Genomic DNA, 25,707 nt, shown 5'->3' on the forward strand with positions numbered 1-25,707 from the left:
AGGCTGTCATACAGGCATGAGCTCATGTTTCCGCTCTGCAGGCAACCGCACACCGTGAGAACAATGACAAAGCAGGCTCTTCACAATGAAATTCATGCACTTTATTAAGTTTAGGAAAAATAAAAGATTTTGCAAATAAATAAGAAATAAATAAATACAGTAGAAAACACGTTTTACATTAATGGAAATAAATATATGAATTCAGAAGAAAATATGTTTCGCATGTTTGTACGAATAAATAAAATAATAGATAAATCAATAAATAAATTCATGAATATTCAAATTAATACTGAAGGCACTGTCGATGTCAGATCCATGGAGCTCATGTTCTTTTCGGCCAAAGCAAGCTGTCTGACTTTTTTTCGAGGATGAAAAGCAGGGTGCGGACAAGCTCCTTCCGCACGACTTCCCACGCGCAGAAAGAGTTCTGAGGAGAGAGGAGAGACCGTTAATATTTTCTGTATCACTGAAAACTCGAATTGGACTCAACTTAGTTAAATTGAATCAAAAAAATGAACGAGTATACGTACTTAAATGGAAGCTAGTTGTCTCGGATGAAAGATTTTAAATGTGGCCATTGAACACTCTCAAAATGCATTTTCTACACACTTGTTGTGTTTCTATACTCTTCTGCTCCTTGAAACACATTTTCTGTTAAAGTTACTACTTGTATGATACAAATATACAATTCACGTGTTACAAATTGAATTTTTAACAGACTGTGTTGAAAGCAACAGAAAATGTGTTGTCCTCATGTCTAGACACGGACGGGTGTTAAAAAATCCCACGTTAATCTGTTGAGTGAATTCGGTTTTTTCAAGTTGATCTAACGTCTCACTTTTTTCACTGTAACAAGAATGGTTTAATTGGAAATGAAGTCAAATGTTTGGTGAATGTATGATTTTGTGGTGTTCTCTTATTCTTTCGACCATACCTTCTCTTGTAAAACCGCTGCCAGTCTCTCAAAATAATCTCTGAGTGTCGCAGTTCTGGCAGAGACGTCGGCGTGGTCAGAACCGTCACTCTCTGGCTTGCTTCGTCCCACCTGAAATAATCATCCATGACCCACCGAACACAATCATTATTATTTTTATCCTTATTTCATACAGATTATAGCAGACTTAAGTGCCTATTGTATTTTCACTATCAACCTTCAAATACAATCGTGGATCTGGACCCAGATAAATTATTAAAGAGGGCAAATTTCCTATTGAACCTCAAACGAGGATTAAAAGTAAAATATATATTATGATTGCATCCAAGAAACTTGTATTATGTATTTTTTTCCTCCTCCTGCATTGGTCTCAGGAGGTTAATGGCAATTTCAAGAATGATCAAAATATGTGACGCCTACAGCTAACAAATGTAGCCTATATATATACGGAATAGCTATAGTTAATACATTTCAGTATTTTTTACATTACATTACGTTACATTACATTATTGGCATTTGGCAGACGCTCTTATCCAGAGCGACGTACAACAAAGTGCATACCCATAACCAGGGATAAGTTCGCTGAAAGACCCTAGAGGGAAGTACAATTTCAACTGCTACCTGTACAACAAAGATAAGGACAAGGGCCATTTTTTTTTTTTTTTTTTTTTTTTTTGAACAAACAAACAGAGCAAAAGTGACCAAAGTTAACTATCCAAACACTGCTTACCTAGCCAACTAAAAATACCGATACACAAAGCAAGTCACAGAGACAACAATTAAGGTTCACAGGGAGGTAGGGAGGGATGGGGAGAGGTGCTGCTTGAAGAGGTGTGTCTTCAGCTTGCGCTTGAAGGTGGGGAGAGATTCTATAGTTCTGACCTCAACGGGGAGTTCGTTCCACCACCGTGGAGCCAGAACAGACAGTAGTCGTGAGCGTGAGGTGGAGGTTCTGAGAGGGGGAGGTGCCAAGCGGCCTGTGGAGGCTGAACGAAGAGGTCTGGCAGGGGTGTAGGGTCTGATGATTTTTTGCAGATAAGCTGGGGAAGACCCTTTAACTGCTTGGAAGGCTAGCACCAATGTTTTGAATTTGATGCGAGCCATGACAGGCAGCCAGTGGAGGGAAGTAAGCAGGGGGGTGACGTGTGAGTATTTGGGAAGGTTGAAGACCAGACGAGCTGCTGCATTCTGGATGAGTTGGAGGGGTCTGATGGCGGACGCTGGGAGGCCAGCCAAGAGGGAATTGCAGTAGTCCAGGCGGGACAGAACCATCGCTTGGACCAGGAGCTGGGTCGAGTAGGGGGTAAGAAAGGGGCGGATTCTCCGTATGTTGTATAGGAAGAACCTGCAAGACCGGGTCACCGCCCCAATGTTCTCGGAAAGGGACAGTCTGCTGTCCATCACCACGCCGAGGTTCCTTGCACTGGGTGACGGCGCGAGTGTGGTATCCCCGAGAGAAATGGAGAGATCCAGATGGGGAGAGGTATTAGCAGGGATGAATATCATTTCAGTTTTACCTGGGTTGAGCTTTAGATGGTGGTTGTCCATCCAGCTCTGGATGTCCCTCAGGCAAGCAGAGATACGGGCTGAAACCTGCGTATCAGATGGCGGGAACGAGACGAAGAGTTGGGTATCGTCCGCATAGCAGTGGTAGGATAGCCCATGTGTAGTGATCACAGGGCCAAGGGAGCGAGTGTAGAGAGAAAAAAGAAGTGGGCCAAGGACTGAGCCCTGGGGAACTCCTGTGGCGAGGGACCGAGGTGTCGATACCGAACCAGCCCAGGCAACCTGGAAGGAGCGACCAGAGAGGTAGGACTCAATCCAGTCCAGGGCTGTGCCACAGATGCCCGTTGCTGACAGGGCAGACAGGAGGATGGAGTGATCCACAGTGTCGAAGGCAGCAGAGAGATCTAGAAGAATGAGGATAGAGGAGAGGGAGGCTGCTCGTGCGGCATGAAGTGACTCACTGACGGAGAGGAGCGCAGTCTCTGTCGAGTGGCCCGATCTGAAGCCAGACTGATGGGGGTCTAGCAGGTTGTTGTTAGAAAAGAAGGAAGAAAGTTGAGTAGAAGCGGCTCGTTCTATAATTTTAGAAAGGAAAGGAAGAAGAGATACCGGGCGGTAGTTCTGGATGATGGAGGGATCCAGGGTAGGCTTTTTTAGCAGCGGAGTGATGTGGGCCCTCTTGGAGGATGCCGGAAAACAGCCGGAAGACAGGGAGGAGTTGACAAGGGAGGTGACAAATGGGAGAATGTCAGGTGTGATAGTTTGGAGAAGAGAAGAGGGGATAGGGTCAAGGGCACAGGTTGTAGGGCGGTGGCAGAGCAGGAGTTGAGAAACATCAGAGTCCGTAAGGGGGGAGAAAGTGGAAAAGGAAGGGATGGGCCTAGAGGGGGGGAAGGGCACAGTGAGGGGGGCGGTGGTTGTAAAGGATCTGCGGATGACTGTGACCTTCTCATCGAAGAAATCAGCAAAGTCATCAGCAGCGAAGGAGGACTGAGGAGGAGGAGGCGGTGCGTTGAGGAGAGAGGAGAAAATGGAGAAAAGTTTCCGGGGGTTAGAAGCAGAGTTCTGAATTTGCGTTTGATAGTATTTTGCTTTGGCGGCAGTGACATCGGAAGAGAATGCCGCCAGGAGAGACTGGTAAGTCATGAGGTCGGAAGCGTCTCTGGATTTCCCCCACTTCCTCTCCGCTGCGCGGAGGCTGGCCCTGGAGGTACGGAGGGTGTCAGATATCCAAGGACTGGGAGGGGATGTGCGAGGTGGTTTTGAGACAGGGGGACAGAGAGAGTCAAAGGCGGAGGAGAGAGATGAAAGGAGGGTGGCAGATGCAGAGTCAGCGGGGAGTTTGGAGAAGGATTCGAGAGGGGGGAGTGAGGCGGTGACGGTGCTGGCAAAGGAAGAGGGTGAGAGGGAGCGGAGGTTACGGCGGGCTGAGGAAGTGTGGGTGGGAGGAGGGGGAGGAGGATGGGGAGGAAGAGGGAGGGAGAATGAGATGAAGTGGTGATCAGATGTATGCAGAGGGGTAACCGTGAAATCGGAGCATGAGCAGTTCCTTACAAAGACAAGGTCTAGGACATTGCCCGCCTTGTGGGTTGGAGGAGAGTGTTGCAGGGAGAGGCCGAAGGAGTGGATTAGCGGTAGGAAGGCAGCAGACTGGGAGGCTTCTAGGTGGATGTTGAAGTCTCCAAGGAGAATCAGTGGGGTGCCATCCTCGGGGAAGGAGCTGAGAAGGGTGTCTAGCTCATCAAGGAAGTTTCCCAGGGCCCTGGAGGATGGTAGATAACTGCAATGAAAAGGTTAGTAGGGTAGGATACTGCAACAGAATGGAATTCAAAAGTGGATATGGACAGGTCAGAGAGGGGGAGAACAGAAAATTTCCACGAGGGGGAAATTAAAAGACCAGTACCACCGCCACGGCCGGAAGGCCGGGGAGTGTGCGAGAAGGAGAAGTAGGATGAGAGGGCAGCGGGAGTGGCGGTGTTGTCAGGTGTGATCCAGGTCTCAGTTAGGGCAAGGAATTGTAGGGACTGGAGGGAGGCATGCGCAGGGATGAAGTCAGCCTTCCGAGTGGCAGACTGGCAGTTCCATAGTCCCCCTGTGACAGCAAAGTCCTCAAAGGGGGTCAGCGGGGGATAGCTGAGGTTTGAGGGGTTCCGACGGAGGCCCACGTCGCAGGGGGGGTCTTCGAGGCAGAGAGCAGACTGGGATGGGGTGAAACATAACATCACAAACGGGGATGGAGCGATGCTAGCGTCGCTCTGACACGCCTATTTAAATGGCCTACAATTGCTCACAAGCAATACCAAATCAAAGCTAATCTACTGATAAATTCCACAGCTATTTAAGTTACTTAAGACGAATGTTCAATCACTCTACGGGTATGCAACCAGTAGAAGTGATTAACAGGTAATAGACAAACAACGTGGCTCAAGCCCTAACGTATTTTAGTGGTCACTTACACATTTGTTTTTTTCAACCAGGCCGTTGATGATATTTTGGAAGTTGTTTAACTTAGATTCATCCCACTCCGTCGGTAAGTCGTGGTTTTCAAACAGGGAGTTGATGCTGTGCAGAGTTTGATAAACGGCAGTCCGGACGCTGTCGTTCTGCTGTGGTGGGGAAAGGGATCATCATGATGGAAGAGCGCGGTGCAGGTGGACTTAAATGCGACATGTTCGTTCCCTCAGCCTCAGGTGAAGGCCGCAGGTTTGAGAGCGCGCTCCTACCTCAGCGGTTCCATTGGACGCAAAAGCGGACCCTGGAAAAGTTATGAGGACATTCTCATTGATGCATTCTCCTGGGAAAGTGCCCCCCTAAAATAGAAAGATGGGGAAAGGATGACCAATAAGTCTTTCTTCATGTCAGCAAACTTCAGAGAGGATATGAAAATACATGTTTTAAAATGTACCATGTCTTTTAGAAGATTGTGGCAGGTCTGAATTCGGGTTCCATCCAGACGACAATTTATCGGCGCACTCAAAACCTGTGACACACAGAGCAGGGCGCACAGCCAGGCGATGTTCTCGGGTGTCATGTTCATGATGTGATGGAAGACCTGTATCAAAAGAATATCAACACATTCAAATATTGGGCCCTGGAAAATGAAGCGCAATGACTATGAAGCATATAAAACAATAATTCGTTACCTTTGTGGTAGACTGTCCTTGATCTTCCCGCAATGTGGTCTGACTCCCGAACTCATGTCCTCTTGCGGGTTTTGTACTTTAAAGATACATGTGTATGAAAAGTGAAAGAATTCAACACATATTTCATGAAAGTGAACGTAACTGGGAAGGTTCACCAAAGAAACCGGAGGGCATCCCTTTTCGAGTTGTTCAGTTCCTCTTCTTAAGCGTAAAATAGATAGAAGGTGCATCTGGTGCAGTTTGTTTTATTTTTGGTCATTATTTCCATGAAATATTTGATTGATAAAACGTTCTTGTGCTTCACGTAGCGGAGGGAAACTTTGTTTCATTAACTGGTTCCACTACGTAACCAGGCCGTCACTAACAGGAACCGTGTAAGCCCATGAACCGTTGGAGAAGGTTTCTCGAGTCGAATTTGAAGGGCCAAGGATCCCATGAAAGAACTGGGAGAGGTGAAGATGCACCGGAGATGATATGCTACAGTTGGAGAGATGGGTGTTTGTGGCCTATATCTAATGTCATGGCATGTAAATATGAACTATTAATGTGGTATTGTCCTTGTTTGTGCGACATTGCGATTGAAGATGTATGCTGATAAAGTCCGTTCTCCAATATCCGATACATATCATGAACCTTAAGAGAAGAAAAAACATTCTCTATTAAGGAAAGATAAATTATGATTAGACTGGACCTTTCAGCAATATGTCTGGTAGCGTATCTTACTCAACGCAAACCGAATAATGAATTGGTGTTAGTGTCCACCTCCGTTTGCGGACTTTAACCTGATGATTTGGAGAGCAGTGTGCAAGTGTCCACCGAAGGATATAAATGGTCTTTAATGATGATGAGTGTGGAGGATTGATCAGTTCCTCCGATATGTTTTCCAGTCCCATTAAACACAATATAAGATGACCCCGTCGTGTTGTCGTTGCAAAAGGAGGATGCCCCAAGTACCATAACTAGGGTTGTGCATATGTGTGACATGTCCGGTAATATATTCATGACAAAAGTTCAATTTCTGTTCATTCTAGATAATCATTCACGTAGAATATTTCACATTCCACAGAGCTGAAATACAGCTCCGTACTTTCGTTGTTTTTTCTTCGTTTTTGTCGAGGATGTGAATCATTTTGGAGGATACTATATACGCAGGAAATATGCGTTCGTGTATAATATGCAGCAAAATCCCACAGTTTGAAAAAGTATTCATAATTTATTTGCAAAACAGATTATATAAGATAATTTTCACATAAATAACAAAATAAATTAATATAAATACATAAATAAATCAGTGATCAAATAATGTTTTCCCAAAACGAATTTTGTTCAGATGCAGTCCCATGTGTTCTGTGGATCAGTCCGTGGTTCTCCGGTGAGTAGCTTCGCTCACTGTTTCTTTCTTCTTTCCAAAAACAGTTGGAGCTTCTCCAAGCTGTGACGAACTTCCTTCCTCACAACCTCCCATGCGCATGCGCTCTGGCTCTAGGAAACGTTGGATGAAAACAGGTCCAGCTTCAATATTAATGCGTAATTGAATTTATTTTTCATGAAAATAAAATGGTATTGCGCATTGACAGTTATTAGTATATATATTTGCGTAAATTACCACAGGAACAGTTAAACAGGCCACATTTCTAGGATAATGCAGTTGACATTTGTATGTTAGGATGAACATGTTTGGATACCTTTTCTTTTAAAAGCGTATTCAGCCTTTCAAAGTATGGCTTCAGCCTCCCGTTGTCGTCTGAGGGACGCGATCCATCCCCGGATGATGTAATCTTGCTTCCAACCTTCATGAAACAAAGAAGATAATGAATGCAGGAAGGCGTGTAGGATGTGTATACAATACACCGTGAGAACCGCATACTTAGGCATTGCTCCAAGTTTTCAGTTTGACGGGACAGCAGATTTTTCAAGAGCTCAAGCTTTTCAGCATCCCAAGATGTGGAAGACAGGTCATTGTGGAAGATCTCTTCCACGTCTCTCAGAGCATCATGTGCTACTGATGCAGCATCAGAATTCTGGAAAACAAATAATGGATTTGCGCAAAACAAATTACAACAATAAACAGTTTCGACAGCGGTATAATTCTTCACACACTTTCAAAATAAAATTTGTTAAAATAATAATTGTCCCAATTGAAATACAAATAAACGTACTGAGAGTCTGTGCTCCTAAGTAGCTGAGCGAATTGTGCCATTGCAACGTTTAACGCGTTAAACATCATCAATAAAAAATAGTTGTCTTCTTGAATTTCTTTTTTGGCCTATTCGTCAAAGTTAAGGATGAGTGTTGATTGAATCCTGGCTTGCATCGGATCATATTCACATAATCATATATTGCATTTATATAATTCCTGAGAATGCCAAACTACCTGAGGCTCGCTGGTGGTGTCGTAGGCACCCTCTGGAAACATGAGTTTGACGTTTTCTTTCAGGCACTCGGCTGGAAAACTTCCGCCCTGTAAGGGAATTGTGTCCATTATAGGCACAGAAAAGCTCAGAGAAGTAGAATAGAATCGAATATTAAATTGTCCTCACCATGTCGGTCAGAAGCTGAATGCACTCTGCATTTAGTTTCCCCAGTTTATACTGCGTCCATTTGCATTGCAGTGAGACGGAGTGGTCCAAGAAGAGCAGAACCGCACAGATGCTCCAGAACTTCAGCATACACATTTTCAGTGATTAAATGAGCGCTTGTGTGCAGTAGAGGAGATCAAGGAAATGCGATTGTTTCTGTTGCAACTATTGCTGATTGGCACCACATATCGAGCTCTTTTGGACATTTTTTTAACCACTTTATTTAATGCGGTTTAGTAGCTTACTGCGTAGGAACTTTGGGGTTAAAAGTGGGTTTTTATTTCATTTTTATGAATAGAGTAGTATTAATTATTTATTAAAACATTCCCGTGAGGAAATTACTTTCTCTTTTGTCTGCTGTAATGGGATTCGAATTAACGTTAGGTAACGTTTGTTTAAGTGTCAGTTGATTAAAGTGGTTAGTTTCATTACGCGAGGATTCTGATGAAGTCCTGCCCAAAATATTGTGGTAAAATGCAGACCACGCGTTAATGCTTTAAATGTCTGTTAAATCGTGATATATTTTCGATGGTAAATTTGATGTTGGAAAACTGAACAGGCCGGAACTGCTATGAACTGCCACATGTTACAAATATGAATTTATGTTATCGACTTACGAATGGGAACACAATTTCTCATAACTTGTCAAATGAAGAGGTATATTTTTTTATGAGAATTTCTCTTGAATTTGTATTTCATGCAGGTAAAGGACAACTCAGAAAGCTGTCTCTCCAACAAAAACTGTGCAGTTCATCATTAATTATGTTAATAATATTTCTACTATATATGAATAGACACACGACGTTGAACGAATCTTTAAGAATTCCTTCAAAAAGGTCATTTAAATAATCATTTCTTTTCGACGTTAAATTAGATGTTGGAAAACTGAACAGGCTGGATCTTCTATGAATTGCCAAATGTAACTCAGATGAATGTAAGTTGTCGTCTTACGAATGAGAACACAATTTCTCATAGCTCATCTATGTTTGAGGTATATTTTTATGAGATTTGTATTTAAAACAAGTATAGGACAACTTTTTCTCCAGCAGAAATTGCGCAGGTTGTCATTGTATTATCATTTTATTGATAATATTCATCCTATTTATACAGTTATTATAATAAGAAAAGTTATTTATTCTGGTGGTGTAAATTACAATGCAGATGTGCGAGGAAAAGGCCGTTTCTATTGAAGAAGGAAAGTGCCTAACATGAGTAAATACCCCCCAGGAAATTACTTTCTCTTTTGACTGCTATAATGGGATTCGAATTTACGTTAGGTAACGTTTGAGTAAGTATCAGTTGATTAAACTAATAGGTAACTAATATTACCTTAGCGTTCAGATGAAGTTCTGCCCAAAATATTGTGGTAAAATGCAGACCACACGAAAATGTTTAAACTTTTCTTGAGATTTCATATTTTGCGATCATATCACCGATCATAGATTTCAAAGACAATCAGACGCCAAGAATCAAGGCTAGATACAGAATGCGTTCTTATACCTGCACCAAGGAAGCTATTGAATTCACCTGACTAATCAGAAACGGCTGAGAAGCCAACTGTCCAATTACTTTTCGTTACGTTATTGGCATTTGGCAAACGCTCTTATCCAGAGCGACGTACAGTTGATTAGACTAAGCAGGAGACAATCCTCCCCTGGAGCAATGCAGGGTTAAGGGCCTTGCTCAAGGGCCCAACGGCTGTGCAGATATTATTGTGGCTACACCGGGATTAGAACCACCGACCTTGAGTGTCCCAGTCATTTACCTTAACCACTATGCTACAGGCCGCCCTGTTTCGTCCTTTCAATGTATGAATAAGTAATGTAATTCCCACACGGATCACCCGATATGGCTGTAAATACGCTCGAATTAAAGGTACAATTGGTAATTTCGAACATCCAATGGTAAAGAGAGGAATTGCAGTAGCAACAGCGCCCTCAAACAACAACACTGTTTATCCCTCCCCCTTCTCTGTGAACGCGCTGACGTGCCACCCCATTGGCTGTGGCAATTAGAACCAATTTTCAACCAATGAATTTTAATTATTGTACATATTTTTAAACCGGAATTTAAGGACAATAAACACAAGCAGAGGATGAGTCAACATGCCAGTGAGCCTCTTTTTCGTTGATAGGAAGGGATTGGTCTTGTATCAATGTTTTACACAAATCTTGCCTCTGGTGCCTTTAAAGGTGATAGACTCTATTGCAATCTCATATACTTTGTTTCACTTCAAATCTAATATGTTGGAGTACAGAGGCAAAAAAGTAATTGTACCACTACAAATGCTGTTGGACTGGACAGTAGGTTGGTATGTTGTCGTAATATTGAACAGCGCCACTATTAATCTCCTTGCAGTTTTTTAATTGATTAAACGGAAGGGTTTAGCGCAGTCAGCTTTTTCCATTCAGAATTCGGCCACTCCGTGTTCGGAGTGTAGAATTTGGAAACGGGAAACCAGAAGAGAAATAGAAACCGAAAGCGGAAATGTCACATGCATTACGTTGTATGTGGCTTATTTGATTTCAAAATTAACATTTTTGATGGCAACACTCGATTCGTTGGCTACTTGTTCTCTAATTGCCATTTCATGTTTTGTAATTTGTTGCCGTGAAAAAATATTTGTGCATTGCTCTTGCGTTTCCCCCACGTGCTTTTTTAAAAGATATGGACAGAAGATTTACCCAAATTCAAGGAATCGGAGCGAGTTGACTCCCTCTTCGCAACTTAATGGAGAGTTGTGCGCGACAGCATCAATTTTTAGTCCTTATGGTTTTCATTCATATTTCCCCCAAAAATATTTGCATTTGAAGTGACCCATCCTTTTCTGCATATTCGAAGAATAGACGGCATCTAAAATGTAGGTTTGTTCCTGTAAACTGTTCATCGTGCTGAAACTTAGCTCCCGTACGAAGAGACTTATGTTATTTCATTGATCTTTTTTATCGACCGCTGATTATGAGTATCTGAAATGAATTATATGATCATGACATTGGAAAAATGAGTGACAATTTGAGAATGTCTTTCTGCTCTCAAAATGGCATCTCTAGGCTGAGCTCATGTTTCCGCTCTGCAGGCAACCGCACACCGTGAGAACAATGACAAAGCCGGCTCTTCACAATGAAATTCATGCACTTTATTAAGTTTAGGAAATATAAAAGATTTTGCAAATAAATAAGAAATAAATAAATACAGTAGTACGTTTTTCATTTATGTAAATAAATATATTAATACAGAAGAAAATATATGTTTCGCATGTTTGTACGAATAAATAAAATAATACATAAATCAATAAATAAATTCATGAATATTCAGATTAATACTGAAGGCACTGTCGATATCAGATCCATGGAGCTCATGTTCTTTTCGGCCAAAGCAAGCTGTCTGACTTGTGTTCGAGGATGAAAAGCAGGGTGCGGACAAGCTCCTTCCGCACGACTTCCCACGCGCAGAAAGAGTTCTGAGGAGAGAGGAGAGACCGTTAATATTTTCTGTATCACTGAAAAACCTGAAACGTTGGATTGACGTTATTTTTCGTGTGCTCACATCTTAAAACTCGAATTGGACTCAAGTTAGTTAAATTGAATTTAAAAAATGAACGAGTATACGTACTTAAATGGAAGCTAGTTGTCTCGGATGAAAGATTTTAAATGTGGCCATTGAACACTCTCAAAATGCATTTTCTACACACTTGTTGTGTTACTATACTCTTCTGCTCCTTGAAACACATTTTGTGTTAAAGTTACTACTTGTATGATACGAATATACAATTCACGTGTTACAAATGGAATTTTTAACAGACTGTGTTGAAAGCAACAGAAAATGTGTTGTACTTATGTCTAGACACGGACGTGTGTTACAAAATCCCACGTTGTTCTGTTTTCAGAGTGAATTCGGTTTTTTCAAGTTGATCTAGCGCAGGGGTCTCCAACCCTGGTCCTGGAGGGCTACTGGGTCTGCTGGTTTTTGTTTTCACCTTAAAATCAGCACCCGTTGACACCCAGGTAACCAGGTGAGGTGAGTTAATTAATCCATTAGAGCAGTTGATCACAGTTAAGTGCAGGGTAACAAGAAAAACCAGCAGACCCAGTAGCCCTACAGAACCAGGGTTGGAGACCCCTGATCTAACGTCTCACTTTTTTCAGTGTAACAGACTGGTTTAATTGGAAATGAAGTCAAATGTTTGGTGAATGTATGATTTTGTGGTGTTCTCTTATTCTTTCGACCATACCTTCTCTTGTAAAACCGCTGCCAGTCTCTCAAAATAATTTCTGAGTGTCGCACTTCTGGCAGAGACGTCCGTGTCGTCAGAACCGTCACTCCCTGGCTTGCTTCGTCCCACCTGAAATAATCATCCATGACCCACCGAACACAATCATTATTATTTTTATCCTTATTTCATACAGATTACAGCAGACTTAAGTGCCTATTGTATTTTCACTATCAACCTTCAAATACAATCGTGGATCTGACCCAGATAAATTATTAAAGATGGCAAATTTCCTATTGAACCTCAAACGAGGACTAAAAGTAAAATATATATTGTGATTGCATCCAAGAAACTCGTATTATGTATTTTTTTCCCTCCTGCATTGGTCTCAGGAGGTTATTGGCAATTTCACGAATGATGAAAATATGTGACGGCTACAGCTGACAAATGCAGCCTAAATATATACGGAATATCTATAGTTAAAACATTTCATTATTTTTGTGGTCACTTACACATTTGTTTTTTTCAACCAGGCCGTTGATGATATTTTGGAAGTTGTTTAACTTAGATTCATCCCACTCCGTCGGTAAGTCGTGGTTTTCAAACAGGGAGTTGATGCTGTGCAGAGTTTGATAAACGGCAGTCCGGACGCTGTCGTTCTGCTGTGGTGGGGAAAGGGATCATCATGATGGAAGAGCGCGGTGCAGGTGGACTTAAATGCGACATGTTCGTTCCGTCAGCCTCAGGTGAAGGCCGCAGGTTTGAGAGCGCGCTCTTACCTCAGCGGTTCCATTGGACGCAAAAGCGGACCCTGGAAAAGTTATGAGGACATTCTCATTGATGCATTCTCCTGGGAAAGTGCCCCCCTAAAATAGAAAGATGGGGAAAGGATGACCAATAAGTCTTTCTTCATGTCAGCAAACTTCAGAGAGGATATGAAAATACATGTTTTAAAATGTACCATGTCTTTTAGAAGATTGTAGCAGGTTTGAATTCGGGTTCCATCCAGACGACAATTTATCGGCGCACTCAAAACCTGTGACACACAGAGCAGGGCGCACAGCCAGGCGCTGTTCTCGGGTGTCATGTTCATGGTGTGATGGATGACCTGTATCAAAAGAATATCGACACATTCAAATATTGGGCCCTGGAAAATGAAGCGCAATGACTATGAAGCATATTAAACAATAATTCGTTACCTTTGTGGTAGACTGTCCTTGATCTTCCCGCAATGTGGTCTGACTCCCGAATTCATGTCCTCCTGCGGTTTTTATACTTTAAAGATACATGTGTATGAAAAGTGAAAGAATTCAACACATATTTCATGAAAGTGAACGTAACTGGGAAGGTTCACCAAAGAAACCGCAGGGCATCCCTTTTCGAGTTGTTCAGTTCCCCTTCTTAACGTTAAAATAGATAGACGGTGCATCTGGTGCAGTTTGCTTTATTTTTGGTCATTATTTCCATGAAATATTTTATTGATAAAACGTTCTTGTGCTTCAGGTAGCGGAGGGAAACTTTGTTTCATTAAATGGTTCCTCTACGTAACCAGGCCGTCACCAGCAGGAACCGTGGAAGCCCAGAAAATCAATTGAGTCGGAAATGAAGGGCCAATGATACAACTAAAGAACTGGGAGAGGTGGAGATGCATCGGAGATGAAGTGCTACTGTTGGAGAGATGGGTGTTTGTGGCCTATATCTAATGCCATGGCATGTAAATATGAACTTGGTGGTATTGTCCCTTTGTCCTTTGTGGGACATTGCGATAGAATATGTATGCTGATGAAGTCAGTTTTCTCATAGCAGGTGAATATCATGAACCTTAATCGAGAAAAAATATTCTCGATTAAGGAAAGATAAATTATCATTAGGCTGGACCTTTCGGCAATATGTCTGGTAACCGCATCATTTATTCGTGTTTTCCAATCTCCACCTCTGTTTGCGGACTTGAACCTGGTGAATAGTCGGGAGAGACTTGAATTGGAGAGCAGTGTGCAAGTGTACACCGAAGGATATAAATGGTCTTGGATGATGATGTGTGGAGGATTGATCAGTGCCTCCGATATGTTTTCCAGTCCCATTAAACACAACATAAGATGACCCCGTCGTGTTGTCGTTGCAAAGGGAGGATGCCCCAAGTACCATAACCAGGGTTGTGCATATGTGTGACATGTCTGCTAATATATTCATGACAAAGGTTCAATTTCTGTTCATTCTAGATACTCATTCACGTAGAATATTTCACATTCCACAGAGCTGAAATACAGCTCCCTACTTTCGTTGTTTTTTCTTAGTTTTTGTCGAGGATGTGAATCATTTTGGAGGATACTATATACGCAGGAAATATGCATTGGTGTATAATATGCCGCAAAATCCCACAGTTTGAAAAAGTATTCATAATTTATTTGCAAAACAGATATCAGAGAATTTTCACATAAATAACAAAATAAATTAATATAAATACATAAATAAATCGGTGATCAAATAATGTTTTCCCAAAACGAATTGTGTTCAGATGCAGTCCCAAGTGTTCTGTGGATCAGTCCGTGGTTCTCCGGTGAGTAGCTCGCTCACTGTTTCTTTCTTCTTTCCAAAAACAGTTGGAGCTTCTCCAAGCTGTGACGAACTTCCTTCCTCACAACCTCCCATGCGCATGCGCTCTGGCTCTAGGAAACGTTGGATGAAAACAGGTCCAGCTTCAATATTAATGCGTAATTGAATTCATTTTTCATGAAAATAAAATGGTATTGCGCATTGACAGTTATTTGTATATATATTGGCGTAAAAAAAACAGTTAAACAGGCCACATTTCTAGGATAATGCAGTTGACATTTGTAGGTTAGGATGAACATGTTTGGATACCTTTTCTTTTAAAAGCGTATTCAGCCTTTCAAAGTATGACTTCAGCCTCCCGTTGTCGTCTGAGGGACGCGTTCCATCCCCGGTGGATGTCATCTTGCTTCCAACCTTAATGAGACAAAGAAGATAATGAAAGCAGGAAGGCGTGTTGGATGTGTATACAATACACCGTGAGGACCGCGTACTTACGCATTGCTCCAAGTTTTCAGTTTGACGAGACAGCAGATTTTTCAAGAGCTCAAGCTTTTCAGGATCCCAAGATGTGGAAGACAGGTCATTGTAGAAGATCTTTTCCACGTCTCTCAGAGCATCATATGCTACTGATGCAACAACAGAATTCTAGAAAACAAATGATGGATATGCGTAAAACAAATTACAGCTAATAAACAGTTTCGACAGCGATATAATTCTTCACACACTTTCAAAATAAAATATCCTAAGGCTTTGTTGAAATAATAATTTCTCCTAACAGAAATACAAATAAACGTACTTGGAGTCTGTGCTCCTAAGTCGCTGATTGTGGCATCGGAACGTTTTACGCGTTACACATCATCAATATAAATGGTTGCCTTCTTGAATTTGTTTTTTGGCCTATTCGTCAAAGTTAAGGATGAGTGTTGATTGAATCCTGGCTTGCATCGGATCATATTCACATAATCATATATTGCATTTATATAATTACTGAGATTGCCAAACTACCTGAGGCTCGCTCGTGGTGTCGTAGGCACCCTCTGGAAACATGAGTTTGACGTTTTCTTTCAGGCACTCGGGTGGAAAACTTCCGCCCTGTAAGGGAATTGTTTTCATTATTGGCACAGAAAAGCTCAGAGTTGACCATGAATACACAACAATATTAAATTGTCCTCACCAGGTCGGTCAGAAGCTGAATGCATTCTGCATTTAGTTTCCCCAGTTTATACTGCGTCCATTTGCATTGCAGTGAGAGGGAGTGGTCCAAGAAGAGCAGAACCGCGCAGATGCTCCAGAACTTCAGCATACACATTTTCAGTGATTAAATGAGCGCTTGTGTGTATCTGTTGCAACTGATGCCTAGTGCTGATTGGCACCATATTTATCGAGCTCTTTTGGACTTTTTTAACCACTTTCTTTAATGTGGTTTAGTAGCTTACTGCATAGGAACTTTGGGGTTAAAAGTGGGTTTTTATTTTATTTTTTTGAATAGAGTAGTATTAATTCTTTATGAAAACATTCCCGTCAGGAAATTACCTCCTCTTTTGTCTGCTATAATGGGATTCGAATTAACGTTAGGTAACGTTTGCTTAAGTGTCAGTTGATTAAAGTGGTTAGTTTCATTACGCGAGGATTCTGATGAAGTCCTGCCCAAAATATTGTGGTAAAATGCACACCACGCGTTAATGCTTTAAATGTCTGTTAAATCATGATATATTTTCGATGTTGGAAAACTGAGCAGGCCGGAACTGCTATGAACTGCCACATGTTACAAATATGAATTTATGTTATCGACTTACGAATGGGAACACAATTTCTCATAACTTGTCAAATGAAGAGGTATATTTTTTTATGAGAATTTCTTTTGAATTTGTATTTAATGCAGGTATAGGACAACTCAGAAAGCTGTCTCTCCAACAAAAACTGTGCAGTTCATCATTAATTATGTTAATAATATTTCTACTATTATTATTGTATTTTTTTGCATTTGATATGCGGAATCAAAAAGTAAAAGTAAAGTAGTTTATTCTGGTGGTCTAAATTGGAATGCAGGTGTGCGAGGAAAATGTATTTTTCTTTTGAAGGAGGAAAGTGCCCAACATGAGTAAATTCCCCCCAGGACATTTCTTTCTCTTTTGTCTGTTACAATGGAATTCGAATTAACGTTAGGTTAAGTGTCAGTTGATTAAACTTGTTAGTTTCATTTCGCGAGCATTCTGATGAAGTCCTGCCCAAAATATTGTGGTAAAATGCAGACCACACGTAAATGTTTAAACTTCTCTTGAGATTTCATATTTTGCGATCATATCCTGTAATTTCAGTAATACTCTACCCGGATGACAACGGGCTTCCTTGACTGTCATTGGCGCAACTCTGGCCCTCATTCTGACAATCTCCAATCACAGACTTCAAAGACAATCAGAAGCCAAGAATCAAGAATAGATACAGAAAGCGTTCTTATACCTGCACCAAGGAAGCTATTGAATTCATCTAATGAGAAACGGCTGAGAAGCCAACTGTCCAATGACTTTTCGTCCTTTCAATGTATAAAAAGGCTTTCCCAATCCGGTCACCGATATGACTGTAAATACTCTCAAATTAAAGGTACGATAGGTCATTTCGGACATCCAAAGGTAGAGAGAGGAATTGCAGTTGCAACAGCGCCCTCATACAACAACACTGTTTATCCCTCCCCCTTCTCTGTGAACGCGCTGACGTGTGGCAATTGACTGTGACAATTATAATTGACTGTGGCAATTATAACGAATTTTCAACCAATGAGTTTTAATTATTGTACATATTTTTAAACCGGAATTTAAGGACAGTTCACACAGGCTCTGAGTCATGTGAGTGAGCTTCTTTTTCAATGATAAGAAGGGATTTACAATGGTATTGTATCAATGTTTAACACATATTGCGTATGGTACCTTTAAAGGTAATAGACTCTATTTCAATCTCATATCCTTTTTTTTCATTTAAAATCTAATATGCTGGAGTACAGAGGCAATGCAGTAATTGTACCACTGTACAAATGCTTTCGGACTGGACTGTAGGTTGGTATGTTGTCATAATATTGAACACCGCGACTTTTAATCTCCTAGCAGTTTTATTATTTTTAAAAATCTTTTTATTATTATTTTTTTCTTGATTAAACGGAAGGGTTTAGCGCAGTCAGCTTTTTCCATTCAGAATTCGGACACTCTGTGTCTGGAGTGTAGAATTTGTAAACAGGAAACCAGAAGAGAAATGAAAACCGAAAGCGGAAATGTCACATGCATTACGTTGTATGCGGGTTATTTCACTTAAAAATGAAAAATTTTGATGGCAACAACTCAATTCGTTGGCTACTAATTCTCTAATTGCCATTTCTTGTTTTTTAATGAGTTGCCGTGAAATGTTTTGGAAAAAAAAATATGTGGGTATTGCTCTTGCGTTTCCGCCACGTGCTTTTTTAAAAGATATGGACAGAAGATTTACCCAAATTCACGGAAACGAGGCGAGTTGACTCCCTCTTCGCAACTTCATGGAGAGTTGTGCGCGACAGCATCAATTTTCAGTCCTTATGGTTTTCAATCATATTTCCCCCAAAGGTATCTGCATTTGAAGTGACCCATCCTATTCTGCAGATTCAAGGGTTCTATTTTTACGCATGGCAATAAGATTTACCGTCAAATGGGAGCTAAAATATGACTTGTGTTTTGTTCTAGTGGACTGTTCATAGTGCTGAACCTAATAGGTGACGTACAGACATATATTATTTCTTGGATATTTTCTATCGACCCCTGATGAATATCTGAAATCAATTATGTGATCATGCCATTGGAAAAATGAGTGACAATTTGAGAATGTGCTTCCGCTCTCAAAATGTTATCTCTAGCCTGTACTCCAAGCATGAGCTCATGTTTCCGCTCTGCAGGCAACCGCACACCGTGAGAACAATGACAAAGCCGGCTCTTCACAATGAAATTCATGCACTTTATTAAGTTTAGTAAATATAAAAGATTTTGCAAATAAATAATAAATAAATAAATACTGTCGAAAACACGTTTTACATTAATGTAAATAAATACATGAAAACTGAAGAAAATATATGTTTCGCATGTTTGTACGAATAAATAAAATAATACATAAATCTATAAATAAATTCATAAATATTCAAATGAATACTGAAGGCACTGTCGATGTCAGATCCATGGAGCTCATGTTCTTTTCGGCCAAAGCAAGCTGTCTGACTTGTGTTCGAGGATGAAAAGCAGGGTGCGGACAAGCTCCTTCCGCACGACTTCCCACGCGCAGAAAGAGTTCTGAGGAGAGAGGAGAGACCGTTAATATTTTCTGTATCCCTGAAAAACCTCAAACGTTGGATTGACGTTATTTTTCGTGTGCTCACATCTACAAACTCGAATTGGACTCAACTTAGTTAAATTGAATTAAAAAAATGAACGAGTATACGTACTTAAATGTATCCAAGTTGTCTCGGGTGAAAGATTTTAAATGTGGCCATTGAACTCTCTCAAAATGCATTTTCGACACACTTGTGTTACTGTACTCTTCTGCTCCTTGAAACACATTTTGTGTTAAAGTTACTACTTGTATGATATAAATATACAATTAACGTGTTACCAATATAATTTTTAACAGACTGTGTTGAAAGCAACAGAAAATGTGTTGTCCTTATAACTTGACGTGGACGTGTGTTACAAAAATTACACACGCTGATCTGTTTTCAGAGTGTTTACGTTTTTTTCAAGGTGATCTAACGTCTCACTTTTTTCACTGTAACAAGACTGGTTTAATTGGAAATGATGTCAAATGTTTGGTGAATGTATGATTTTGAGCATACCTTCTCTTGTAAAACCGCTGTCAGTCTCTCAAAATAGTTTTTGAGTGTCGCAGTTCTGGCAGAGACGTCGGTGTGGTCAGAACCGTCACTCTCTGGCTTGCTTCGTTCCAGCTGAATTAGCATCCACGACCCACCGAACAGACGCATTATTTTTTTTTATCGTTTTTTAATTCAGATAACAGCAGACTTAACTGCCTGTTGTATTTTCACCATCAAACTTCAAATACAATCGTGGATCTGACCCAGATAAACTATTAAAGATGGCAAATTTCCTATTTTACCTCAAATTAAAACTGAAAAAAAAAAAAATATATATATATATGTTGACTGCATCCAAAACTTGTTTTATGTAAAATACTCTTTTTTTTCTCCTGCATGGGTCTCAGGAGGTTCATGGCAATTTCACGAATATGTGACGCCTACAGCTGACAAATGTAGCCTAAACATATACGGAATAGCTATAATTAATACATTTCAGTATTTTAGTGGGCACTTACACATTTGTTTTTCTCAACAAGGTCGTTGATGATATTTTGAAAGTCGTCTAACTTCATTTCATCCCACTCCGTCGGTAAGTCGTGGTTTTCAAACAGGGAGTTGATGCTGTGCAGAGTCTGATAAACGGCAGTCCGGACGCTGTCGTTCTGCTGTGGTGGGGAAAGCGATCATCATGATGGAAGAGCGCGGTGCAGGTGGACTTAAATGCGACGTTCCGTCAGCCTCAGGTGAAGGCCGCAGGTTTGAGAGAGCGCTCTTACCTCAGCGGTTCCATTGGACGCAAAAGCGGACCCTGGAAAAGTTATGAGGACATTCTCATTGATGCATTCTCCTGGGAAAGTGCCCCCCTAAAATAGAAAGATGAGGAAAGGATGACCAATAAGTCTTTCTTCACGTCAGCGTGGTTAAGAGAGGATATGAGAATACATGTTTTAAAATGTACCATGTCTTTTAGAAGATTGTAGCACGTCTTAATACGGGTTCCATCCAGACGACAATTTATCGGCGCACTCAAAACCTGTGATACACAGAGCAGGGCGCACAGCCAGGCGCTGTTCTCGGGTGTCATGTTCATGGTGTGATGGATGACCTGTAGCCAAAGAATACTGACACATTCAAACATTTGTCCTTTGAAAAAAGCGCAATGAATATGATCATTAAACAATGATTCGTTACCTTTGTGATAGACTGTCCTTGATCTTCCCGCAATGTGGTCTGACTCCCGAACTCATGTCCTCCTGCGGTTTTTATACGATAAAGATACATGTGTATGAAAAGTGAAAATTATTCGCCAAATATGTAACCTAAGTGAACGAATCTGGGAAAGTTCACCAGAGAAGAAACCGCAGGGATTCCGTTTTCGAGTCCCCCTCCACATCCTTTTGATATATACAAGACGCATCTGAGGGAGTTTTTTTTTAAATTCATTTATTTTCTCGGTACTTCCATGGAATAATTCCATGAGGAAGGCCTATCCTTTTGGGCCCATGCCATGATATCCCCAACCAGGGTTATTGCCGCTTGAAGACCGGCAGGTTAAATCCACAGACTGCGATGAACGCCGCGCTTCGGAACTCACTTTCATGTCATTGTCATTTGGACGCCTCCGCTTGGCGCGATTACCGAAGGGCGCGCGCCTCAGGAAACGTCCCACAGTTGCATTTTCCAGTGACGTAATTGAGGTGCGACTTCAGAGAGAACGTTATCTCCTATTTTGTTGCCCAATAATAATGTTGTCTAATGCATATTTCGCTCGCAACGTGTGAAGGTAAACATCAGTAGAGTCTCCCTGTACCAATGGACACCTGTGTTGAAATATGGTACTGGAGCCTTGATTTGATCCCATGGGTGAATTGGCACCGATTGATCCTGGCGCTGTTTTTAACCTGAATAAATTCTAAGGAATTGCACTCTTGGAAAGAGTTGGACCTTTCACCAACATGTCTGGTAGCGTATCTTAGACTCAACGAAGACCGCGTCATTCATTCGTGTTTTCCAATGTCCACCTCTGTTTGCGGACTTGAACCTGATGAGAAGTCTGCAGAGACTTGAATAGGAGAGCAGTGTGCAAGTGTACACCGAAGGTTATAAATGGTCTTGGATGATGATGTGTGGAGGATTGATCAGTGCCTCCGATATGTTTTCCAGTCCCATTAAACACAACGTAAGATGACCCCGTCGTGTTGTCGTTGCAAAGGCAGGATGCCCCAAGTACCATAACCAGGGTTGTGCATATCTGTGACATGTCTGGTAATATATTCATGACAAAAGTTTCATTTCTGTTCATTCTAGATAATCATTCACGTAGAATATTTCACATTCCACAGAGCTGAAATACAGCTGCGTACTTTTGTTGTTTTTTCTTCGTTTCTGTCGAGGATGTGAATCATTTTGGAGGATACTATATACACAGGAAATATGCATTAGTTTATAATATGCCGCAAAATCCCACAGTTAGAAAAAAGTATTCAAAATTTATTTGCAAAATGAGTTGTATAAGAGCATTTTCACATAAATAACAAAATAAATTTATATAAATACATAAATAAATCAGTGATCAAATAATGTTTTCCCAAAACGGATTTTGTTCAGATGCAGTCCCATATGTTCTGTGGATCAGTCCGTGGTTCTCCGGTGAGTAGCTTCGCTCACTGTTTCTTTCTTCTTTCCAAAAACTGTTGGAGCTTCTCCAAGCTGTGACGAACTTCCTTCCTCACAACCTCCCATGCGCATGCGCTCTGGCCCTAGGGAACGTTGGATGAAAACAAGTCCAGCTTCAATATTAATGCGTAATTGAATTTATTCATTCACTCATTCATTCATTCATTTTCCGAACCCGCTTATCCTGAACAGGGTCGCAGGGGGTTGGACCACCATCCGTGCCGCCCGTAAATGAATTTTTTTCTCATTAAAATAATATGGTCTTGCGCATTGACAGTTATTGGTATAGTTGCATACAAATTTGCATAAGAAGAGTTAAACATGCCTCATTTCAAGGATTTTACAGTTTACATTTCGAGTTGTGTGTCAGGCTGAACATGGTTGGATACCTTTTCTTTTAAAAGCGTATTCAGCCTTTCAAAGTATGACTTCAGCCTCCCGTTGTCGTCTGAGGGACGCGTTCCATCCCCGGATGATGTAATCTTGCTTCCAACCTTCATGAAACAAAGAAGATAATGAATGCAGGAAGGCGTATAGAATGTGTATACAATACACCTTGAGAACCGCAAACTTACGCATTGCTCCAAGTTTTCAGTTTGACGGGACAGCAGATTTTTCAAGAGCTCAAGCTTTTCAGGATCCCAAGTTGTGGAAGACAGGTCATTGTGGAAGATCTTTTCCACGTCTCTCAGAGCATCATAAGCTACTGATGCAGCATCAGAATTCTGGAAAACAAATGATGGATTTGCGTAAACCAAATTACAGCAATTAACAGTTTCGACAGTGGTATAATTCTTCACACACTTTCAAAATAAAATAGCCTAAGGCTTTGTTAAAATAATAATTGTCCCAACTGAAATACAAATAAACGTACTTGGAGTCTGTGGTCCTAAGTAGCTTCGCGAATTGTGCCATTGCAACGTTTAACGCGTTAAACATCATCAATAAAAAATAGTTGCCTTCTTGAATTTCTTTTTTGGCCTATTCGTCAAAGTTAAGCATGAGTGTTGATTGAATCCTGGCTTGCATCGGATCATATTCACATAATCATATATTGCATTTATATAATTACTGAGATTGCCAAACTACCTGAGGCTCGCTCGTGGTGTCGTAGGCACCCTCTGGAAACATGAGTTTGACGTTTTCTTTCAGGCACTCGGCTGGAAAACTTCCGCCCTGTAAGGGAATTGTGTCCATTATAGGCACAGAAAAGCTCAGAGAAGTCCATTGAGACAATAGAATATTAAATTGTCCTCACCATGTCGGTCAGAAGCTGAATGCATTCTGCATTTAGTTTCCCCAGTTTATACTGCGTCCATTTGCATTGCAGTGAGACGGAGTGGTCCAAGAAGAGCAGAACCGCGCAGATGCTCCAGAACTTCAGCAAACACATTTTCAGTGATTAAATGAGCGCCTTTGTGCAGTAGAGCAGATCAATGAAATGCGATCGTTTCTGTTGCAACTGATGCCTAGTGCTGATTGGCACCATATTTATCGAGCTCTTTTGGACTTTTTTAACCACTTTCTTTAATGTGGTTTAGTAGCTTACTGCGTAGGAACTTTGGGGTTAAAAGTGGAAAATTCTTAATTTTTAAAAAATGAATAGAGTCGTATTAATTATTTATTAAAACATTCCCGTGAGGAAATTACTTTCTCTTTTGTCTGCTATAATGGGATTCGAATTAACGTTAGGTAACGTTTGCTTAAGTGTCAGTTGATTAAAGTGGTTAGTTTCATTACGCGAGGATTCTGATGAAGTCCTGCCCAAAATATTGTGGTAAAATGCAGACCACGCGTCACTGCTTTAAATGTCTGTTAAATAATGATCTTTTTTCGATATTAAATTTGATGTTGGAAAACTGAACAGGCCGGATCTGCTATGAACTGCCACATGTAACTAATATGAATTTATGTTATCGACTTACGAATGGGAACACAATTTCTCATAACTTTTCAAATTAAGAGGTATATTATTTTATGAGAATTTCTTTTGAATTTGTATTTAATGCACGTATAGGACAACTCAGAAAGCTGTCTCTCCAACACAAACTGTGTAGTTTATCATTAATTCTGTTAATATTACGTTGAATGAATTTTCAAGAATCCCTTTGAATTCCTTCAATAAGGTCATTTAAATAATCATTTCTTTTCGACGTTAAATTAGATGTTGGAAAACTGAACAGCCTGGATCTTCTATGAATTGCCAAATGTAACTCATATGAATGCAAGTTATCGTCTTACGAATGAGAACACAATTTCTCATAGCTTGTATATGTTGGAAGTATATTTTTATGAGATCTGTATTTAAAACAAGTATAGGACAACTATTCTATTGAAGAAGGAAAGTGCCCAACATGAGTAAATTCCCCCAAGGAAATTACTTTCTCTTTTGACTGCTATAATTGGATTCAAATTAACTTTAGGTAACGTTTGATTCAGTGTCAGTTGATTGAAGTTGTTAGTTTCATTACGCGAGAATTCTGATGAAGTCCTACCCAAAATATTGTGGTAAAATGCAGACCACGCGTAAATGTTTAAACTTCTCTTGAGATTTCATATTTTGCGATCATATCCTGTAATTTGAGTAATACTCTACCCGGATGACAACGGGCTTCCTTGACTGTCATTGGCACAACTCTGGACCTCATTCTGATAATCTCCGATCACAGACCTCAAAGGCAATCAGAACCCAAGAATCAAGGCTAGATACAGAAAGCGTTCTTATGACTGCACCAAGGAAGCTATTGAATTCACCTGACTGATCAGAAACGGCTGAGAAGCCAACTGTTCAACAATTACTTTTCGGCCTTTCAATGTATGAAAAAGGCATGTAATTCCCACACTGATCACCCGATATGGCTGTAAATACGCTCAAATTAAAGGTACAATTGGTAATTTCGGACATCCAATGGTAAAGAGAGGAATTGCAGTAGCAACAGCGCCCTCAGAAAACAACACTGATTATCCCTGCCCCTTCTCTATGAACGCGCTGAAGTGCCACCCCATTGGCTGTGGCAATTAAAAACCAATTTTCAACCATTCAACCATTCATTCATTAATTCATTCATTCATCATCCTAACCCACTTATCCTGAACAGGGTCGCAGGGGGGCTGCCTATCCCAGCATGCATTGGGGGAAGGGCAGGAATACACCCTGGACAGGTCGCCAGTCCATTGCAGGGCACACACACACACCATTCACTCACACACTCATACCCACGGGCAATTTAGACTCTCCAATCAGCCTAACCTGCATGTCTTTGGACTGTGGGAGGAAACCCACG

General features: G+C 40.9%; 6 protein-coding genes across 6 annotated transcripts; all 6 read right to left on the reverse strand.

Annotated features, from left to right (window-relative positions):
• Positions 1-322: 322 nt before the first annotated feature.
• LOC133115193 (interferon alpha-4-like) lies at positions 323-5,471 on the reverse strand. The gene is made up of 5 exons (XM_061224982.1): positions 5,346-5,471; positions 5,164-5,250; positions 4,897-5,046; positions 935-1,045; positions 323-427 (listed from the first exon to the last, which is right to left on the reverse strand). The coding sequence occupies exons 1-5, from the start codon at positions 5,469-5,471 to the stop codon at positions 323-325; spliced, it is 579 nt and encodes a 192-aa protein (XP_061080966.1).
• A 1,498-nt stretch (positions 5,472-6,969) lies between these two features.
• LOC133114918 (interferon a3-like) lies at positions 6,970-8,258 on the reverse strand. The gene is made up of 5 exons (XM_061224610.1): positions 8,124-8,258; positions 7,958-8,044; positions 7,428-7,604; positions 7,269-7,373; positions 6,970-7,065 (listed from the first exon to the last, which is right to left on the reverse strand). Exons 1-5 carry the CDS (start codon positions 8,256-8,258, stop codon positions 6,970-6,972), a joined length of 600 nt encoding a protein of 199 aa, XP_061080594.1.
• A 3,259-nt stretch (positions 8,259-11,517) lies between these two features.
• On the reverse strand, positions 11,518-13,459 carry LOC133114919 (interferon alpha-4-like). The gene is made up of 5 exons (XM_061224611.1): positions 13,334-13,459; positions 13,152-13,238; positions 12,885-13,034; positions 12,394-12,504; positions 11,518-11,622 (listed from the first exon to the last, which is right to left on the reverse strand). The coding sequence occupies exons 1-5, from the start codon at positions 13,457-13,459 to the stop codon at positions 11,518-11,520; spliced, it is 579 nt and encodes a 192-aa protein (XP_061080595.1).
• A 1,483-nt stretch (positions 13,460-14,942) lies between these two features.
• Positions 14,943-16,234, reverse strand: LOC133114920 (interferon a3-like). Its single transcript, XM_061224612.1, has 5 exons — positions 16,100-16,234; positions 15,931-16,017; positions 15,421-15,570; positions 15,235-15,339; positions 14,943-15,038 (listed from the first exon to the last, which is right to left on the reverse strand). The coding sequence occupies exons 1-5, from the start codon at positions 16,232-16,234 to the stop codon at positions 14,943-14,945; spliced, it is 573 nt and encodes a 190-aa protein (XP_061080596.1).
• A 2,887-nt stretch (positions 16,235-19,121) lies between these two features.
• On the reverse strand, positions 19,122-20,831 carry LOC133114922 (interferon alpha-4-like). The gene is made up of 5 exons (XM_061224613.1): positions 20,706-20,831; positions 20,524-20,610; positions 20,263-20,412; positions 19,766-19,876; positions 19,122-19,226 (listed from the first exon to the last, which is right to left on the reverse strand). Exons 1-5 carry the CDS (start codon positions 20,829-20,831, stop codon positions 19,122-19,124), a joined length of 579 nt encoding a protein of 192 aa, XP_061080597.1.
• A 1,579-nt stretch (positions 20,832-22,410) lies between these two features.
• On the reverse strand, positions 22,411-23,816 carry LOC133115365 (interferon a3-like). The gene is made up of 5 exons (XM_061225238.1): positions 23,682-23,816; positions 23,513-23,599; positions 22,999-23,148; positions 22,813-22,917; positions 22,411-22,506 (listed from the first exon to the last, which is right to left on the reverse strand). The coding sequence occupies exons 1-5, from the start codon at positions 23,814-23,816 to the stop codon at positions 22,411-22,413; spliced, it is 573 nt and encodes a 190-aa protein (XP_061081222.1).
• Positions 23,817-25,707: the final 1,891 nt, after the last annotated feature.

Source organism: Conger conger, chromosome 16 (assembly GCF_963514075.1).
Source record: "Conger conger chromosome 16, fConCon1.1, whole genome shotgun sequence".
Lineage (NCBI taxonomy): Eukaryota > Metazoa > Chordata > Actinopteri > Anguilliformes > Congridae > Conger > Conger conger.

Bases quoted from the DNA above. Each gene is read 5' to 3' on its own strand.
- LOC133115193 (XM_061224982.1), bottom strand. From the start codon at position 5,471: ATGACACCCGAGAACATCGCCTGGCTGTGCGCCCTGCTCTGTGTGTCA. The intron at 5,251-5,345 runs GTACATTTTAAA...TTTCTATTTTAG, and splicing joins ACAATCTTCTAAAAGACATG to GGGGGCACTTTCCCAGGAGA. The intron at 5,047-5,163 runs GTAGGAGCGCGC...TCCCCACCACAG, and splicing joins CGTCCAATGGAACCGCTGAG to CAGAACGACAGCGTCCGGAC.
- LOC133114918 (XM_061224610.1), bottom strand. From the start codon at position 8,258: ATGTGTATGCTGAAGTTCTGGAGCATCTGTGCGGTTCTGCTCTTCTTG. The intron at 7,605-7,957 runs GTAGTTTGGCAT...TTTGTTTTCCAG, and splicing joins ACACCACCAGCGAGCCTCAG to AATTCTGATGCTGCATCAGT. The intron at 7,066-7,268 runs GTATCCAAACAT...AACGTTTCCTAG, and splicing joins ATACGCTTTTAAAAGAAAAG to AGCCAGAGCGCATGCGCATG.
- LOC133114919 (XM_061224611.1), bottom strand. From the start codon at position 13,459: ATGACACCCGAGAACAGCGCCTGGCTGTGCGCCCTGCTCTGTGTGTCA. The intron at 13,239-13,333 runs GTACATTTTAAA...TTTCTATTTTAG, and splicing joins ACAATCTTCTAAAAGACATG to GGGGGCACTTTCCCAGGAGA. The intron at 13,035-13,151 runs GTAAGAGCGCGC...TCCCCACCACAG, and splicing joins CGTCCAATGGAACCGCTGAG to CAGAACGACAGCGTCCGGAC.
- LOC133114920 (XM_061224612.1), bottom strand. From the start codon at position 16,234: ATGTGTATGCTGAAGTTCTGGAGCATCTGCGCGGTTCTGCTCTTCTTG. The intron at 16,018-16,099 runs GTGAGGACAATT...ATTCCCTTACAG, and splicing joins TTCAGCTTCTGACCGACCTG to GGCGGAAGTTTTCCACCCGA. The intron at 15,571-15,930 runs GTAGTTTGGCAA...TTTGTTTTCTAG, and splicing joins ACACCACGAGCGAGCCTCAG to AATTCTGTTGTTGCATCAGT.
- LOC133114922 (XM_061224613.1), bottom strand. From the start codon at position 20,831: ATGACACCCGAGAACAGCGCCTGGCTGTGCGCCCTGCTCTGTGTATCA. The intron at 20,611-20,705 runs GTACATTTTAAA...TTTCTATTTTAG, and splicing joins ACAATCTTCTAAAAGACATG to GGGGGCACTTTCCCAGGAGA. The intron at 19,877-20,262 runs GTAAGTGCCCAC...ATGCTAATTCAG, and splicing joins TTGTTGAGAAAAACAAATGT to CTGGAACGAAGCAAGCCAGA.
- LOC133115365 (XM_061225238.1), bottom strand. From the start codon at position 23,816: ATGTGTTTGCTGAAGTTCTGGAGCATCTGCGCGGTTCTGCTCTTCTTG. The intron at 23,600-23,681 runs GTGAGGACAATT...ATTCCCTTACAG, and splicing joins TTCAGCTTCTGACCGACATG to GGCGGAAGTTTTCCAGCCGA. The intron at 23,149-23,512 runs GTAGTTTGGCAA...TTTGTTTTCCAG, and splicing joins ACACCACGAGCGAGCCTCAG to AATTCTGATGCTGCATCAGT.